General features: G+C 37.3%; 2 protein-coding genes across 2 annotated transcripts in view; both read right to left on the bottom strand.

Annotated features, from left to right (window-relative positions):
• The window catches only part of LOC128180912 (uncharacterized), a 40,342-nt gene extending 34,501 nt beyond the window's left edge, over positions 1-5,841 (bottom strand). The window contains exons 1-4 of the mRNA XM_052849109.1: positions 5,632-5,841; positions 4,430-4,527; positions 3,196-3,388; positions 2,371-2,577 (exon numbers count right to left, since the gene is read on the bottom strand). Coding sequence (XP_052705069.1) covers positions 2,371-2,577; positions 3,196-3,388; positions 4,430-4,527; positions 5,632-5,796 — 663 coding nt within the window. The 5' untranslated portion in view covers positions 5,797-5,841. The remainder of the gene's footprint in view (positions 1-2,370; positions 2,578-3,195; positions 3,389-4,429; positions 4,528-5,631) is intronic.
• Positions 5,842-13,988: 8,147 nt separating this feature from the next.
• On the bottom strand, positions 13,989-19,507 carry LOC128191530 (diablo IAP-binding mitochondrial protein-like). Its single transcript, XM_052863659.1, has 5 exons — positions 19,332-19,507; positions 18,351-18,482; positions 16,821-16,949; positions 14,732-14,801; positions 13,989-14,569 (listed from the first exon to the last, which is right to left on the bottom strand). The coding sequence occupies exons 1-5, from the start codon at positions 19,491-19,493 to the stop codon at positions 14,106-14,108; spliced, it is 957 nt and encodes a 318-aa protein (XP_052719619.1). The 5' UTR covers positions 19,494-19,507; the 3' UTR covers positions 13,989-14,105.
• Positions 19,508-19,954: the final 447 nt, after the last annotated feature.

Below are 19,954 nucleotides of genomic sequence, written 5' to 3'. Positions count from 1 at the left end.
ATAAAACATATCAGTAAAGAAAACGTTGGTCAAAAAAATGGTGTTCATTATATATATTCTAGTATATTGTATATCAAGAAAGGTACATCTACTTTTAAAGTGGTCCTCCTATCAAACAATCTATCTCACGGTCTGTTTGACAAGCAGAACCGGGGATCATTGATCACATACTGAGCTACAGCAGGTATAGAGTCTGAGGTCAAAGATCGAATGCCTTATTGTTGATCACATCATATAAAACATAGCAGTAAACATGGTGGTATAACCTTACATTTGCAATGTACTACAGTAAACATCACAGAGGGGAATAACTACAGCTATCAATCAACTAAACACTAGGTGTAGATTATCATAATTATATAATACAGTCCTCACTACGTGTAGATTATCAACTAAACACTAGGTGTAGATTATCATAATTATATAATACAGTCCTCACTATGTGTAGATTATCATAATTATCATATACAGTCCTCACTACGTGTAGATAATCGTAATTATATAATACAGTCCTCACTATGTGTAGATTATCATAATTATCATATACAGTCCTCAAGTAGACAAACAAGGTGACTATTCTCTACAAAACAGCAAGACTGCTGGGGAGTGATCAGGAAAATAATAAAAAATGTGGTGGAAAATGACAGAAGATCACAGTAATATAATAAATACAGAGAACAGCTGTATATAGCACAAAAGTACTGGTACATACATTTATCCTCAGGATATAGACAGCAAAATGAAGTAAAACACACAGGGTGTTTAATCACGGATTTCCCTCATACGTGGAAATGGAGAAATCACAATTTGTGACCTTATGATGAAATAAGTCCAGTTTTTATTCATGATTAGTCCATCCATGAAATACAATGTACAATGTACATGTATTATGGAATCCCTGCATTTCGTGACAGATTATTAAGAATCATTCTAAAAAATTTATTGCTATTATGGGTACCCTTTATGCCCATAAATGAATGATAATCTTGAAAAATGATCTTTTAACACAAAACAGACTTTTGTTTTAGGTTTTGGACAATCTGGGAAAAGATACTACAGTGTCAGTTCTATGTAAAGACGTTAATGGCTTGAGTAACCGAGAGCCAAGCCTAATAAACCTGTAAACAAGTTTTAGTTAGACTTAGAGAGCACTTAATCTAGGACTCTAACAGTTGTCTGGGGTAGACTGTTACCATCTACCACTGGGGGTTTGAACCACTGACCTTAAACACATAAATGTATGTTAATGTTAACAATCATAATATAATTTTGATGGATACAAACATTATAGATACACAAACACTAAACATCCTGTATCTTATATCTCTCATACCAGAAATTAACAAGCACCATTTAAACATTTATACACATGACTAAAACTAACCACTATTCCAAGTACCGGTGTAAAAAACTGACAACATATTTTGAACGGTTTAAAAAAGTTACAAGTTTGTTCATGTTGTTTGCATAGATGGACAAAGAATAAGTAGAAAACAAACAGAAATTGCACAGCAATAATTTACAGCAGCACTCACTGATTTCACATTTAGAAAAGAATAGATGTGAAGTGTCTGTATATAAAGTATTCGAAGTATCTGTATAAAAAGTATTCATAGATGTGAAGTATCTGTATAAAAAATATTCACACATTATGAGGCTGACTGGAGGGAAAACTACAAGAGTTGGGACTAACTTCAGGAAGAAGATTGGTGTCTCTAAATCTACTAAACCAAACATATTAGTAAGAAATCGGTGCACATGTGAGACAAAACTTTGTGGACTTTATAAAAAAAATTGGACTATTACCAGTATCTACTACCAGTACATTGTATGTTAATTTCCACATTTCTCATTTACTTGTGCGATTCATCTAAAATTAATCAGATCAAATGATCCATTTGTTCACTCACGAGTGGATACAGAAGTATGAGGTTTTTTGACTGAGCAATATGACAGTCATTTGCTTGTCATTCCTATTACACCATAAGCAGCTTGTTATATTATTTCTATGGATCAGTTACTTATCAATAATTAATATATGGTGGTAAAAAACATTGTAAATTTCTATAAAAAAAAAGAGGGGTATAGATAAATCAATTAGAGAATGCTGAATTTCAGGCAAAAAAAAAATATAAATAAAAGTGCCCCAAAAAAATCTTGTTCAAGATTCACTTGAGTAATTCATACCTGACTAAAGGTAATGTAACTGCAGGTAATGTAACTTTTAAATTGTTGTAACAATAGAAAAATAGTACATCCTCCTCGCTATTAATTTGTATCAATCAAACATGACCACACCACATGAAACAGCTTTCTAAATCCGTACAATCTAACTGGAACTTTTCATCATGTGCTGGCCCTCATTTGTACTTTCTTTCTGTCGTCGAATAAACTTCTGATGAGTAGGACCTGGGTCAAGGCCACGGACAGCATGATGAACACCTGAACGCCCGACAGGAAGTTCACCCGCTGGAAGTTGTTCTCCTGCGTGTTCCGATCCCGTGCCTCAAAGTTCCGGAGCACCTGTTGATCAGAGCGAGCCTTGTCCAGATTATTGTTCACATTATCCAGCAGTTTCTGAAGGAAAAATAATATCAGCAGTATGAAATTTCAGAGGTCAATTAGACACAATGGTGATTGCTTTCGGATGTAACTGAATATATCTGGCTATAAAAATTGGTACGCTTTATTGCTATGGATGGAAAACCTTTTCATAAAATTGCAGTAACAGAATAGCTTCACCAAGAACTATAGGAAATTGATAGATAGCAGACAATGAAAAGTTATGATTCCTGGAATCAAATTCAAGAAATACCAGGCAAATGAATCTGTTTTTAAAATATTGAAATCAAATGGCTTGAAAACACTGTATAAATATTATAAACATGATGTTGTGATACTGAAGGTCAATTTGCATCATAATTTCGTGAGATATAAAATAAAGTAATGTAAAACATTTTTTTTATTTGCAAGTGAGAAAATTTTGCAAGCTTCATGGGAACCCCTTCATATATATTTGTAAAGTCTATTAACATCTCTGTTTGTCTGAATGTCTACATAGGCCTCAAAATATAGGTGGTGCAAATCACTTTATTACATTGTGGCTAATTAAAGTTAGTTAGCAATCGATCATTTGATAAGTAGTTTAATTGTCTCTTAAGGATCATACCTTACAAAGAAAGCCAACAGACCTACCTTAAAATCCTCCAGGGTCATGTCAACAATGGAGGCTAACTCCTCTTGGGCCGCCTTCCAGTCCTTTTTATCGTCATCTTCATCCTCTTCATCATCACCAGCGATGATTTCAAAGAAGACTAGCTTTCTAGCAAAGTGACTGAAGGAGTTGTCAAAGCAAACCTTGTAAACACCCAGATCAACGGCATCAAGTCTGAAATCAAAGTATTGAGAGTATTGAAATTGACAGAGGGACTTTGAAAAGCATCAATTCAAGTCTGAAATCAAAGTATTGAAAGGACTGAAACTGGGTGATTGAGATGTCAACGCAAACTCTAGGTCATCAGATTCCAGCCTAAAATCAGTTTAAACAACCAACTATATAAAGTTTGAGATAAAATTGAAGTGCTTTTGCTGATTTAGAAGGTTGGAATCTACAAATATACCAATCTTTGATTTCAAGATAAATAAACAACTAAGGCCAAAGAAAAAATTTGTTTCTTTCCGCTTTCCAGACTAACCCTAGCTTTTATCGTCTACTTTAAACTTTTTTTAAGGATTTTTGACTGAAGTTCGTCAATTTCCATTTTTATCTAATTTGGTAAAAAAAATTAATGAAATTTTGGTCACAAAAACACTTCAACAGTTTCTCTCTTCAAATCGGTGTAACTGATGGCTGTATGTCTCCACATGCTGAAGATAGCAATAATTCTCTCATCGCTGGCACTCGGAGGAAGAATCATATATATACTATCATTTTTTATTTTTTTAAAGTGAAAGTAGACAATGGCTTCCCGTAATAAACTTTGCAAGAAAGACCATGCCAGTGTTTGTTGTTTATACATGCATCATGTATCATAAGAATTCGTGTGTTGTTTAAACTTGATATAAAATATAAAAAGTAGTTCTCAGTTTATGACAATCAGCAGTGTCATTATCAAACTGGCACTTATATTGCTAACTACATAATGCAATAAAGAAAAAAAATAAGAAATTTTTTTTTTTAATTCTGACCAAACGACACTACTTTTATTAGCATGAAGGCAGACACAAACTTTTTTTTTTAGGCCCAAGGATAAAAATCTTAAAATATCAAATATTACAACTTTGGCAGATCAATTAGACTTTCATGTTTTCATGACAGTTCTAAACTGAAGAAAAACTCCATGTCATGATCAGATATTTCACTTTATGTGTTAACATTTAAATTATCCCCTATATATCTGCAAAAAGTCGTTAAGTGAATCTCTCTTACTTGTGAACAGCATCACTTTTCATCAGCTCAGACACCATTATTCTACCGTGAGGGGATGTCACCATAAAGTTAATGTCTAGGTCACCTCCATCTATAACCTGGCAAAGAATTAAAAAAAAATAAGTAACCATGTATTTAAGTTCCCTACCAAGATATATACATGTATATAGCAACTAAGAATGTCATTATGTACAATAGCAGGCCTGTGATTATTTGTTACATAACGTGTTACGTAATGTAATAAATTCTCAAGAAGAGGCACAGTAATGTGTAGGGAAACTTTTTTAAAACAACAATGGTAAGATAATGAATAATGACAGTTAAACTATGACATCATATGTTATTAATTTGTATTACTGAGGTATCCTTGGGATTCCTAGGGATTCTTTTGTGTATCCTTGGGGTCTATGGGGTTAAATGTGCCAAAACTTTGATATATTGTTTATATTCGAACAATTTAATAGCTAAATCATAGGTTGTAGTGTCGTGTAAATTATACCATGATTAGGAATTCACAAACCAAGATAACCTAACTCGACTTCTATTAGCGAGGTTAAACCCAGTGTGGTGGTCCTGGCGGTGACGGGCATGAACCACCTGGACCAAACTTGAATGCGCGATGACGTATATATTGCCCTTCACTTGCATGTCGTCGAAGATGAATATATTATAGCTGTACGTTATACCGATCGCTTACTACAATATATGTGGCGGTAATTGCCAAGAAATGTCCTACAAAATATCTGTAGTGTTTTTTTCTCTGCAGCATCACCAGCAACCCACAGTAACAGTTAGCGAGAAACGCTACACTGGGGTCGGTGAACCAAACCATGGAGTAATTCACACTGTCTCAACACCACAAAACAGTTAAAAATGTATGGTATATCTATTACTAATTAAAGATAAACACAACATACTTTGAATACTTGCATATTTACATCCACGATGAGTCCATTTCATAAAGAGAAGAATAAGAAAGTTTGAAGTTTATCTTTTAAATGTTCATCCCATTTCCAAATCGTCGAATTTGTTGTGCATGTCATACTTCTAATACATGTGTTAAATATTGTGTTTGCATATCGTAGCAGCGTGTAAGCAAACCAATATGCTAATAACCAGACATCCGTCGAACATTTTGGGGCGAGTATGGGGATTCAAAGATACAAATAGTCATCAATGGCCAAGATTTGACCCTTACCTACCTGGTATTCAATTTCAAAACTCGTTGGCTTCTTAATCTCCTCATAAAAACACTCTTCGTGACCCGGTTTGACATCTACCGTTAAATCAACTTCTAGTGTGTGCACAGAGATCACAAAATTAAAAATAACAGCAGCTAAAAACTTGAAAACTAAAGTTGTCGGCATTTTGCCACACAGCCCAAATTCTCACAGGAAGTAACAATTGTCGTTGTAATATCTGGCCCGAGATGCCGCAAGATCCGGCAAAAGATACCGATTAGCATAAATTTACAAAAATAATCACGCTAAAATGTGACAAATTTAGAATTTGAATTTTTTGATTGGTTGTTGGAAAAATAGTGTAATGTGTTTTGTGGGTTCTAACCACGAATGATATTAATTTTTCTTAACGTTACTTTACGTTTAGTTTGATTATTATAATTAAATGAAAATCACTTCACTTTGATCACAAATATGATTGAATGATATAATAAATTTTCCTTTTAACCCTCTGTGCTTGAAACCTTTATTTGTCTGAAACTCTACGTTCCAGCAAGTGTGCTGAACCAAAGCCTCCCAGACCGCAGTCTGAAACCTAGTGCCTTAAATCACTCTCTTGGCTTTGTATTAACTACTAGTACAGTACCGAAGAATATATAAATCTCAAATGGTCCGTCTGCATTAATTTGAGACACCGCAAATGAGACCTATAATTCTTACCCGTAGAGCTCCTTTCGCTTCTGCAGCAATCCGCCAACTGAACTCCGTTCAATAGCGCGCCGGCCTTTTATAGCCTCTAAAAAATCGCTTTCCGTCACGTGACTCGGGATCATCGTAACGTTTTATCTAATAACCAAACACAGAGGAAATTATCTGATTCAATGATGCTTTAATTGGAATATTTACTACAATACCCACGCCTCCGAAACTTATGCGTCCCGCATATTGATTGAACTGACGTGCTTTGTACAAACTACATACATATTTTCCAAAAGTTAAGTTTACTCTTATAATTTACAAACATGTGTTTTAACCGAGTGTTATCTTACACTGGCAACTAAGATGATTAGTTAATTTTCATATTCAAACTCTTCTTCCTCTATGATCTCTTCCACGTTCTTGTCATCTTTAACATAGCTAAAGGTGGTCTTGTGAAGTTTTCTCTTTTTGATTCTGGTTTGAGCAGCATGGCAAACATCTTCTGTTTGTGTGCTGGTTGAGCATTTTGAGGAGAAGTGGAATCGTTTTAGGGAAACGTTCTTATCGGGTAAGTTCAGAGGTACCCTTCTCTGAGGAGCAAATACCGGAACCGGTATTGTCGGCTTCCTTATTATCCTTCCTTTCTCTAAGGAACTGCTACATGAATTTTCTTCACCACCCTTCTCTTCTACCTTCTTGATCTCTTGTGGTACCTGACGCTCATTATCTTTCCCAGGCTCATCCACCTTACTTTCTTCAACCACGTCTTCCTCTTCACTAGAATCAATACTACTGGAGCTTGAATCGCTTTCATTGGATACTTCCCCAATTAGTTCTCCTGGGTCTTGCTCTAACCACTCTTTATCATCCTCGGTCTTCTTCTCCAGAACCTCCGCTGGGTGGAACTTCTTCTCATGACGCTGAAGGTAGGAACTCTTCTTAAAAAGTTTACCACATATCTTGCATGGAAACTTCCCTCCATTACACATCAGCAAGTGCTCCCGCCACTTATTGTCCTGAACTCCTTGTTCACACAATGGACACTTGTCCCTCGACTTTGCTTTGGTAATTTTAGTGTTTGGCATTTTCTGAAAATATATAAATAGATACATGTTATTTGTTTTGTCTAGCTAGACTGCAAATCATTTTTTTTTTTTCAAACAATAAACAAAACAAGTTTTATAACTCATAGTCTTCCAACCATTTAGGCGGTCGACGAATTCGCTTTTGCTCAGTCCCTTTTACTAACTCTTGAACAGTATCTAACTCGTTTGTTTCACCCAGTTCGAACGTGTCTGTCTCTTCAGCTTTTAAGATAGATTCATCTCTTGCCTCGGGCGTATCACACTCAAAATTCATTCAGAACTTGCTCTCTTTTCTTTCGCATCCTATCACAGTGAATAATTTGTTTGTCTCCTTTTCTGCCACAAGCTACCGCATAAAGTACATCCGACCACTGTTCAAGCACCTCAAATGGTCCTCGCCAAAACGAGGTGAGTTTTGGAGAGCAACCAACTTTTCTCTGAGGAAAGTACACAAATACTTTATCTCCTTTCTTGAACTTTTCCCACGACATTTTCATGTCATGATATTTCTTTTGCCGATTCATGGCATCTTCTATATGCTGACGGACGACATTGTGTGCACGCTCAAGTCTCTCCCGTAAGATCCAGACCCACTCATTCGGAGTTTCTTCTTTCATGTGTTCAGGCATCTCATACTGCAAGTCTAAAGGTAATGTAGTTTCCCTTCCTAACATAAGCATATTCGGTGTGAATTGAGTAGACTTATGTTCTGCAGACCGGTAGGCCATCATGACATAAGGAATGTGTTCATCCCAGTCTGTCTGATTTTCCTGTACAAATGCACTGAGCATAGAAGTCAATGTCCGGTTGAACCTTTCAACCATACCATCCGACTGAGGATGGTAGGCGGTGGTTCGTGTTTTCTGGATATGAAACAGTCGACATACTTCCCTAAACAATTCGCTTTCAAACTGCCTCCCCTGATCTGAATGTATTATTCTAGGCGTTCCTAGCCTAACAAATACTTCCTCTGCCATTATTTTTGCCACTGTTTTGGCTTCCATGTTTGGCATTGCGAACGCTTCCGTCCATTTCGTGAAGTAGTCTGAAACTACTAAGATGTATCTATTGCCCTTGGCAGTGATAGGTAATTCTCCCAGAATATCAGCTGCAATGCGGTCCATTGGCAAGCCTGATGGTACTAGTTGCATGGGTGCAATTTTCTTTTTATTTGGGTTTTTACGTTTGGTGCAAGTATCGCAGCCTGTTACATACTGTCTCACATCCTGCTGTAGACCAGGCCAATAATATCTTTGTCGAACCCTTGCTAATGTTTTATGTACGCCCAAATGTCCCGATGTTCTCTCATCATGGCAATATCTCAAAATGCTTCTTCTTCCAGATAGTGGTATCACTTGCTGCAGTATATCTTCTTTTGTCTCTAACACAGTCCACTTTCTACAAAGTATTTCGTCTGTTATAGTAAGTCTATGCCACTGACACCACAATGATCGAAGAAAATAACCTTTACTTCGAACGTCGTCAAAAACGGGTCTTCTTTCACTTTCTAGCCATGACTTTACAAGTGTTATGTCTTTATCATGTTCTTGCATTTCCAAAATTGACATTTTGCTTGTGTCTTCAGTCTCTTTCTGTTCGAACAATGCTCGTACCTGCGCTCTGGTTTCCTCAGATTTGCTAGAACAGTAGTCGTTTCCGCATTGTCTACACGGAATCCTACTTAGGGCATCTGCGTTTTTATGTAATCTTCCTGGCCTGTGTTGGATTTGTATCTCGTAGGTCGAAAGTGTCTCTATCCATCGTGCCAGCTGACCCTCTGCATCTTTCTTGTTCATTAACCACCTTAAAGAACTGTGGTCGGTTCTTACCAAGAAAGGTTTGCCGTACAGATAGTGCCTAAAATATTTCACAAAATGCACTATAGCTAGTAACTCTTTTCGTGTTACACAGTACTTGCGCTCGGCCTTAGTTAAACACCGACTTGCATAAGAGATGACTCGCTCATCTCCATCCTGTACTTGAGACAGTACAGCACCCATTGCCATGTCACTAGCATCCGTGTCTAGAATAAAAGGTTTCGTAAAATCCGGATGCGCTAACATCGGAGCTTTAACAAGTTTATCGCGCAAAACTTCAAATGCACTTTGGCACTCCTCTGACCATGTGAATTTATTGCCTTTCTGAGTTAAAGCATGAAGTGGTTTGGCAATGGCAGCAAAGCTGTGAACAAATTTTCTGTAGTAACTACAGAACCCTAAAAAGGACCTGAGCTCTGTGATGTTGCGGGGTTTAGGCCACTTGCGTATTGCTTCGGTTTTCTTAGGATCGGTAGAGATCCCATGTTCCGAAACAACATGTCCTAGATATTCAACTGTTTGTGCAAATAATGTGCACTTTTTGGCCTTCAGCTTTAGCCCTGCAGCAGCCAACTTTTCAAATACCTTCGCCAGATTGTTGTTCATCTCCTCAAATGTCTTTGCATACACAATTATATCGTCCAAGTAAATGAGACAGATATCCCATTGCAGTCCCGCCAACGTGGTTTCCATTAACCTTTCAAACGTTGCTGGGGCATTGCAGAGCCCAAATGGCATTACGTTGAAATGATACAACCCATTCCGAGTTACAAATGCCGTTTTAGCTTTATCATTTTGTTCCATTTCAATTTGCCAGTACCCTGAATGTAAGTCAAGAGTTGAGAACCATTTACAACCCGCAAGCTGGTCTAAAGTCTCGTCTATACGTGGCAATGGATAGGCGTCCTTTTCTGTGATAGCATTTAAACGCCTGTAGTCCACACAGAATCGCGTCGAGCCATCCTTTTTCTTAACTAACACAACTCTAGACGACCAGGGGCTATTGGACGGTTCTATAACTCCATGCTTTAGCATATCTTTAACATGTTTCTCTACTTCAGCATTCATATGCTCAGGAAGTCTCCTCGGAACTTCCCTTATTGGTTTGTTTTCACCCGTGTCAATTGTATGCTTAGCTAAGCCAGTTCGTCCAAGATCGTCGTCAGACTTGGTAAATAAATTTGCATGCCTACCTAAAAGTGACTTCACAATTTTCGATTTCTGTTTGCTCAAATTGGAACAGGTTTTCTTGAACAGAACTTGCAAATGTTCCGGCAACATAGCTGTATTTTCCAAGGTTCCAAGTTCTCCGTCAATCACATCAGCTATTGATGACAGTTGCCCAATTGTTGTTCCTGTTCGAATCATCATATCTTTATCTGAAGGATTCAACAATCTAATTGGAATGGTCTGACCACCTTTCACTAAAATACGGCCAACCATACCTCTATCTGAATTCAGAAATGTTTCGGACGGCTCCACAATGCCAACATCAAAATCCATTCGATCACCGTCTGGCACTATTACTTTTCCTGTCGCAATAATCTCGGATCTTGATGGCAAGGAGATGGTGTCTGAAGCTACGATTCTAAAACAGCCTATTCTGCCTTCGAATTCTAGCGCATGTGTTTCACCTCCCAGTATTAGACTTTTATCACTTAGACTAATAACGCCGTTATTAGCCGTCAAGCAATCTAAGCCCAGGACAGCCTCTACCTTCATGTCTGCAACAATCACATTCTGAAAAATCACCTTCTCTCCAAACTTGAACTGTACCAATGCCTTACCATAGACATGAAGAGGGGTACCTGAAGCGGATAGAATTTCCTGCTTTGTTTCAATAAGCTCTAAACTATTGTGTCTGTTAATAGAATCATAACTCTTCTTTGAGATGAGTGTCACAGTAGCACCAGTATCTACTAGTATCATGACAGGCTCATTATGAACAGTTCCACGTATGTACATGCCAGCTTCGCTTGGTTTCCTTTGAACTCCAACACAACCCTTATTCTGAACCTCTCGTGGAGTCTCATCGTTAGAAAACATTTTAACTTGTCCAGAACGCTCGATTGTGTTCTTATTCATTTTCTCATCGTCTTGTTTCTTTTTATCTTGCTTAGGCCTAACTCTACAATCTTTTTTAAAGTGTCCAATATTACCACACTTGTAGCACTTCAATGTATTTCGTGACGAAACATTCCTTTCTTGGTTTCTTCGTGGTCCATAATTTGTCTGTGCCTTCTGTTGCTGTTTCATCTTATTTATATCTTCCTGCAGAGACTGCAGCACTTCCTTTATCGATTTTACAGCATCTTCCAAACTCTCTGTTTTTGAATCAGGCATTGAACTTTCACTTACTGCTCCGCGGCATAATCCACTGTCTTCATGTCTCTTGCACTCCGATCCCACAAACGCGTGTAGCTCCACCGCATGCCTAATTGCATCGTTTAAGTTTACAGGTCTGGATTGCTTAATCCTGAGACGCATGTCAAAACTTGGTAATGCATCATTAAAATATTCTTTGGCTAGCGTTTCACACACATCCCCTGGAGCCGTAGGATATGCTAAGCGTGTTAAACGCCTAATGTCTTGTCCAAGCTGAGGTATAGACTCAGTTGCTTTCTGCCGTCTTTCTCTAAGTTGTGCCCTATACAGTTCGGTTTGATTGACAGGAGAAAAGCGTTCTTCCAGGGATTTACTCAGCTCTTTGAAGTTCATCTGCAAGTATTCGGGAAGATTCCCAAGCACCCCCTGGGCTTGACCTCTCAAAGAAACGGCCAAATACATTCCTTTCTCTGCTTCAGACCAGTGATTCAGACAAGCGCATGCATTGAAATGTGACCTATAGTCCAACCACGAAGTTGATCCGTCATATGTTGCAGGCTTTAGCTTGCTAGAATTATCCTTTTCTACTGGATCATTTGGCGTTCGAGCTCTATCAGCCTTATACTTCCGTGTTGTGATGTTTGTCTGAACGCGGTGCGGTGTTTCGAAGAACTCTTCATTATCCAGTACAGGTCTCACATATCTGGGACTATATTATTCGAATCATCCTCAGGGTGAGCTTCAAACTTTACTTTCGGACGAGCTCCGCCAAACTCAATACTACTTTTTGCACCCTTTGATTGTGCCGAAGCACCAATGCCAGAATCTCTGGCTGTAAGTGGTGTTGATTCTCTGTGATTCTCTTTTTCTTTCAAACGTATACTTTCGTCTGAAAGTTCCTTTATTTTTTCTTGGAGGAAACTTATTTCTTTATCAATATCATCCATAATTAGATCTAAACTTAATGTTTCAAACTACAAGCAATATGTTTATGGAAAAAAAAATTATAAATCTAATGTTTAGATCATCCCACCGCTGCCACCAAAATTTGTAATGTGTTTTGTGGGTTCTAACCACGAATGATATTAATTTTTCTTAACGTTACTTTACGTTTAGTTTGATTATTATAATTAAATGAAAATCACTTCACTTTGATCACAAATATGATTGAATGATATAATAAATTTTCCTTTTAACCCTCTGTGCTTGAAACCTTTATTTGTCTGAAACTCTACGTTCCAGCAAGTGTGCTGAACCAAAGCCTCCCAGACCGCAGTCTGAAACCTAGTGCCTTAAATCACTCTCTTGGCTTTGTATTAACTACTAGTACAGTACCGAAGAATATATAAATCTCAAATGGTCCGTCTGCATTAATTTGAGACACCGCAAATGAGACCTATAATTCTTACCCGTAGAGCTCCTTTCGCTTCTGCAGCAATCCGCCAACTGAACTCCGTTCAATAGCGCGCCGGCCTTTTATAGCCTCTAAAAAATCGCTTTCCGTCACGTGACTCGGGATCATCGTAACGTTTTATCTAATAACCAAACACAGAGGAAATTATCTGATTCAATGATGCTTTAATTGGAATATTTACTACAATAGATTTAAAAAAGCAAATTGGCGAATTGCTCACCTAAGCAGCAGATCTGAAGGGAGTTTTTCTATTCTTGCATAGTAACTTAGGCTAATTAATATTGAAAAGAAGAAAGGTTTTTAATATATAATTATTAAATTAATTTATAGTTATTAAATTAATATGTAGAAAATTGCTCCTTATGTTATAGTACAGGTGTCTGAGGACAAGATCCACCCCCCCCCCCCCCTTCCGTCCCACACACACAGTGCAGCTGAGCTTATAAGCTTTAAGAAGTATACCTTGAACTTCAATTTCACTGTTCATTTCCTTATTTTCAATTCAAATTTTTACATTGTCCCATAAAAGGGGGGGGGGGGGCAACTCCATGTTATTTCAATTTTTTGTAGGTAAATTTAATAAAAATCTAAAAATCTATGCTGCGTAAAAAAGTGGAGGAGGGGCAGCCCCCACCCCCTGATGCTACATGCCTGGTACATTTGACAATAAGAATGTAAACATTTTTTGAACTGACTTGTTTCTGTCCAAAACTGGCCAAAAATGTTGCCAAAAGATATAAAAGCAATAAATATGGCGTCCTAATCCGTGGGGGGGGGGGGGGGGGGGGGGTAGTATTTAACTTTAATTTCAATCCTCATTTCCTTATTTTCATATCAATTTTTTACATCCATCAAAAAAAGTGGGGGGGGGGGGGGGCAACTCCATCTTATCCTCAAATGTACAAGATAGCCGTACATCCCCTTTATAGTACCTACCTTCTTACAAAATAACAGGGCCTGCATTTTATGGGAGAGCGTCCAATGAGAACAGCTTACTTGAGCTTATAGTGAAGGTGAGTTAAAAGTCTTTAGTGCATTTTTTAAATATTTTATATTAAATATACATAAAATTTATTATAATCATTTACAAAGACACTATCATAACAATTATAACAAATACAAGAACATGCATATAAGGTCCAAAGTGTTGACAAATTAATCATCCTGCATGGATTCATCCTGGGAACCTATATTGAATGTTTCTACATAGTCCCCTCTGGGTATGAATTCCTTATTATCAGCCTCGGGACTAGTCTCTGAAGAAATACTTGTATCTTTCTGAGCAATGTCTGTTTCCTCCATTCCTTCATCAATTGACTGATCTCCCTTCTCCTTTGCTGTACTTTCTTCAGATTTCACATCTTCTTTCTTGTCTCTAGTATTGCTGTCAGAATTCAAATCTTCATTCCCCTCTCCAGAATTCCCATCATCCTTCACTTCTTCCTGTTTTGTTTCACTTTCCTCCTCTTCTTTGGCACGTTTAGATTCCACCTCAATGACATGAGCTTCAAGCTCCGACAAGTGCCTCTCTGCAATCACACGTTCGATTTCACATGGCGACAGAAAACTCTCAGAGCTTGTCAATTTGTTGTTGGTTGTATAGCCAGCAAACTCTGCACCTAAAACAACATAAACAAGTCCATTTAATTGTAATCATTTTTAACAACTGGCAATCCTAATATCAAGTTCAAATTAGGATAGCCAGCTAGTTCCCAATGTTACCCTTGGTGGCATGCAATATTCAAGATTATAAATGCCTGTATGATAGATTATGCATTTACCTGCCATGTAAGCAGCCTCTGAAGCATCATTCACGAGTCTCTGACACACAGACAATAGCATCATCAAGTCCTGGAAAACAAAAACAAGGCCAGGATTAAACAGACAGCTGCATCATCAAGTCCTGGAAAACAAAAACAAGGCCAGGATTAAACAGACAGCTGCATCATCAAGTCCTGGATAACAAAGACAATGCCAGGATTAAACAGACAGCAGCATCATCAAGTCCTGGAAAACAAAAACATGATATGGCCAGGATTAAACAGACAACAACAGCATTAAGTCCTGGAAAACAAAGAGAAGGACAGGATTAAACAGACAGCAGCATCATCAGGTCCTGGAAAACAAAGACAAGGCCAGGATTAAACAGACAGCAGCATCATCAAGTCCTGGAAAACAAATATAAGGCCAGGATAAAACAGACAGCAGCATCATCAAGTCCTGGAAAACAAAAACATGGCCATGCTTAAATGGAAAGCAGCATCACTAAGTCCTAGATAACAAAAACAAGGCCAGGATTAAATGGACAGCAGCATCATCAAGTCCTGGAAAACAAAGACAAGGACAGGATTAAACAGACAACAGCATCATCAAGTCCTGGAAAACAAAGACAAAGACAGGATAAAACAGACAGCAGCATCATCAAGTCCTGGAAAACAAAAACATGGCCATGATTAAATTGACAGCAGCATCACTAAGTCCTAGATAACAAAAACAAGGCCAGGATTAAATGGACAGCAGCATCATCAAGTCCTGGAAAACAAAGACAAGGACAGGATTAAACAGACAACAGCATCATCAAGTCCTGGAAAACAAAGACAAAGACAGAATAAAACAGACAGCAGCATCATCAAGTCCTGGAAAACAAAAACATGGCCATGATTAAATGGACAGCAGCATCACTAAGTCCTAGATAACAAAAACAAGGCCAGGATTAAATGGACAGCAGCATCATCAAGTCCTGGAAAACAAAGACAAGGACAGGATTAAACAGACAACAGCATCATCAAGTCCTGGAAAACAAAGACAAGGACAGGATTTAACAGACAGCAGCATCATCAAATCCTGGAAAACAAAGACAAGGACAGGATTAAACAGACAGCAGCATCATCAAGTCCTGGAAAACAAAGACAAGGACAGGATTAAACAGACAACAGCATCATCAAGTCCTGGAAAACAAAGACAAAGACAGAATAAAACAGACAGCAGCATCATCAAGTCCTGGAAAACAAAAACATGGCCATGCTTAAATGGAAAGCAGCATCACTAAGTCCTAGATAACAAAAACAAGGCCAGGATTAAATGGACAGCAGCATCATCAAGTCCTGGAAAACAAAGACAAGGACAGGATTAAACAGACAACAGCATCATCAAGTCCTGGAAAACAAAGACAAGGACAGGATTTAACAGACAGCAGCATCATCAAATCCTGGAAAACAAAGACAAGGACAGGATTAAACAGACAGCAGCATCATCAAGTCCTGGAAAACAAAGACAAGGACAGGATTAAACAGACAGCATCATCATCAAATCCTCGAAAACAAAAACATGGCCAGGATTTAACAGACAGCATCATCATCAAATCCTCGAAAACAAAAACATGGCCAGGATTGAGAGGGTTGGATGGTTAATGCCATTTTTAGACTATAGTAATCTCTGTAAGACGAGCTCTGTATAGAGATATACAAAAATATTAAAATTTTCAAATTAATATATTTGGAATTTTTTCAAACTATATTTAAAATAGTTTATTTGGCAATGTTTTTACCATCTTGTCTCCTTGACCTGCAGTTACTTAGTACAACTATACACACATGGCTGAACAATCAACATTCTTCTTGTTAGTCAATTTGTTTTTAATGTCCAAAAGTTAAATTATGTTTATCTAAATCAATTCAGCTGTCAAATTAAATGGGTGCAAGTGACCTAGGCTCAACAGATGTAGGTATGCCCACTGACATCGTCACGCTGTACCAACAGATGTAGGTATGCCCACTGACATCGTCACGCTGTACCAACAGATGTAGGTATGCCCACTGACATCGTCACGCTGTACCAACAGATGTAGGTATGCCCACAGATTGTACCAACCTGTCTCTTCTTCTTCAGGGACTTGACCTGGATCCTGGTCTCTACAATAAGTTCCTCCATCTTGTCCTGATCCGGATGACCCGGATTCTCCAGTCTCATCTCTATCAGCTTTATCATGGTGTAAATCCCCTACATCAGACACAAAGATAAGCAATAACAGGCAAACATGAAAAACTTCAATACCAATTATAAATACTGTAAACAGGGAAACATTCGCCCCCGTTTTATTTTTGCCCCTTTCGCCCTCGTTGTAAGCGGGCAAATTTAAGACTGGCCGAACTCTAATATCTCATAATATCTCTTTTTAGACACAACTGTGTCTGGGCGAATTCAAGATGGGGCGAAACTGTTTGCAAATGTAAAAAGGTGAATATTACACGAGGTGAAAATAACCCTGTATGCAGTAAGCTCTAACACGTTGTGATACTGATGGAAAGACAAACAAATACCCGTAAGTAAATACTGTAAAGGTCTTCAATTCCATGCTTTTTGATATTTCATGACTGTGAAATCATGTTTTTAATTATAATTATATATTAATAAATTATGCAGAGTACGGAAATCAAAGTTACGAAAGTACTGATAGGTAGCTGATTCAATGCATTTCACGTTTCTTTAGATTTTTTTGGTACATGTTTCTTCTTTTAAACATTTAAATGCAATATCCTTTATTGCCTTTTTCAAATAAAATGAATTAATTACTAAATGATGTACCTTTGAGTTTTTGTTCTCTGTTTTATTGAGTATCATGGTGACATAAGACAGAAGAGCTTTACCATACCCTTGTGTTTTTCGTCTATGTTACTGTAGAAGCATATATTTCATTGGATCAAAATTTCGTTGTTTTTAAACCAAATTAGATTTCGTTGGCATTTAATTTCGTAATATCATAATCTCTTTGTATTCATTAATACAAAGAGGTTTAACTGATCGTCATGGATTTAATTTTGTTGATTTATATTGCCAACGAAAATAACAAAATTAAATCCTCAACGAATATTTCTGCTTCTACGGTATATAGAGAACTATTGTGACATACAACATAAGGACTGTATGCTACATTTGTGTATTCACTTACAATAGAAGAACTGTATCATACCTTTGTGTATTCTTTGTGTTATATAGAGAACTATTGTGACATACAACATAAGAACTGTATGCTACATTTGTGTATTCACTTACAACATAAGAACTGTACCATAACTTTGTGTATTCTTTCACTGTGTTATATAGAGAACTATTGTGACATACAACAGAAGAGCTGAAAATTTGTGTTTTCTTCTCTTTGCTATATAGCTCAACGGTGACATACTTAGAAGGATTGTATCATGCATTTGTGTTTTCTTTCTCTGTATTATACAAAGTGTGGTGACATACGATAGAAGAGCTGTACCACGCCTTTGAGTATTCCTTCTCTGTGTTGTAAAGAGTCATGTTCATGACAGAAGAGTTGTACCATAACTTAATCTGTTTATTTCTTCTGTGTTATATAGAGCCATTGTGACAAACAACATAAGAGCTATGCTATACCTTTGTGTATTCCTTCTCTGTGTTGTATAGAGCCATGGTGACATATGACAGAAATGCTGATGCTGCCTCAGCACTTGCCACACTTGAGTTTTGGAGGAGCTTGGACATGGCATAGTCATCAACATTTGGAATCTATAGAAAAGAACTCTATATATATTAAGATTTGTGAAACATTTGTATTTTATCTTATATATCAATGACTGTAATTCCCCGATAACTTTCTGTACTGGAAACCATTCTTAAAGTTATTCTAAGGGCCATCATTCAACTAACTGCTTATTTTTATTTACATGTAATTGTCAATTGTTGAAAATTATAGTTTTCACACAAACTTTGATATAAACTTACTTTTCCTACTTACAGAACCCAATTTGAACCCGAGGAAGGCAAATAAATTTAAAAAAATGGCCTATAAAGTGCTCCTACTGATAATTTAGTTTTTATGAAATTGTCATCTTTATTGTGTTAATATTATCACTTTCAATTCACCATTATCTATAAGCTGTCATTACTCAGTGTCAGAAAATATGCTCGGTCTATACATGTAGTAATGTGAATATTTTTAGACCGACTTGTCTATGTAACGAATGCGGCCTGTGTTCTACCTGTAGTCAAATAAACGTTTTACACAATACCTTTTATACCTTTTTTTTTAAAATACCCTGGGGGGGGGGGGGGGGGGTCCAATTACATGCTCATCTCATAATTTTCTAACCATCCAAACATTTTCTTTCTTGCAATTATATATACCAATTATTTACTAATAAAGATAGTAATGAATATATTTTATTATCTTTGTGGTGAAAAACAATATTTAATAAACATTGTCATTTTTGAAGATTTAAGTGTCATCCCGGTAATTTTGTGTGTCATTTCGGTAAAAACTGTCATTTCGGTAAATACTGTCATTTCGGTTTTCCTAGTTAACTCAGGGTTATGGAATGAGATTTCCTCCCGAGTAAATTCGGGCTAATTGTTTACCTCCATTGCACTGACCACTGGCATTAAACATAATGTCACTGAGGACCCTGTAAAGATCTTGAGGAAGGTGCTACCACCAGAAAAAGTCGGCAATTTTCTACCCAAGACCTGTCGGACACATGACCGCAGGGCGCGAATTCTGACCCATGTGTTGCGAATCATTCCAACCGGATGTTTACGTTTTTAGCGCATGCAAATGACAATCGTTCTTACTCGGACGATTCCGGCGACGAAAATTACCTACCAGCGGAAATGACCGATCGAGTATTACGACTTACAACATATTTATAACTCGGTGCCTCATGGCCTCACCCATCTGCTTGTATCGAAAAAAGATAGACCACTGTTTTTAAAAGAGTTCATTACCACCTTTGTTATTAATGTCTCTCACCTGTCAGTAAATATACAGGTATTTACCTTTTAAAAAAAATCCTACATGAGAAGATATACTGAATAGTTCCCATAGGAAAAAAATTGCCTGAACGATATTTGGCGTTTCCTACCGGAATAATAGAACTTGCTATAGGGATATAAATACCGATAGGATTTGAATAAAACTCCAATAGGATTTTAAAATCCGATAGGACATATTAATTTCCTATAGGACAACTCCCTCTCTGAAC

Source organism: Crassostrea angulata, chromosome 1, assembly GCF_025612915.1.
Source record: "Crassostrea angulata isolate pt1a10 chromosome 1, ASM2561291v2, whole genome shotgun sequence".
Classification (NCBI taxonomy): domain Eukaryota; kingdom Metazoa; phylum Mollusca; class Bivalvia; order Ostreida; family Ostreidae; genus Magallana; species Magallana angulata.
Note: the sequence above shows the minus strand (reverse complement) of the source record. Positions and strands in the feature narration are given on the sequence as shown.

Bases quoted from the DNA above. Each gene is read 5' to 3' on its own strand.
- LOC128191530 (XM_052863659.1), bottom strand. From the start codon at position 19,493: ATGATTCGCAACACATGGGTCAGAATTCGCGCCCTGCGGTCATGTGTC. The intron at 18,483-19,331 runs GTAAACAATTAG...TCTTTTCTATAG, and splicing joins CAGTGGTCAGTGCAATGGAG to ATTCCAAATGTTGATGACTA. The intron at 14,802-16,820 runs GTTGGTACAATC...TTTGTTTTCCAG, and splicing joins CCCTGAAGAAGAAGAGACAG to GACTTGATGATGCTATTGTC.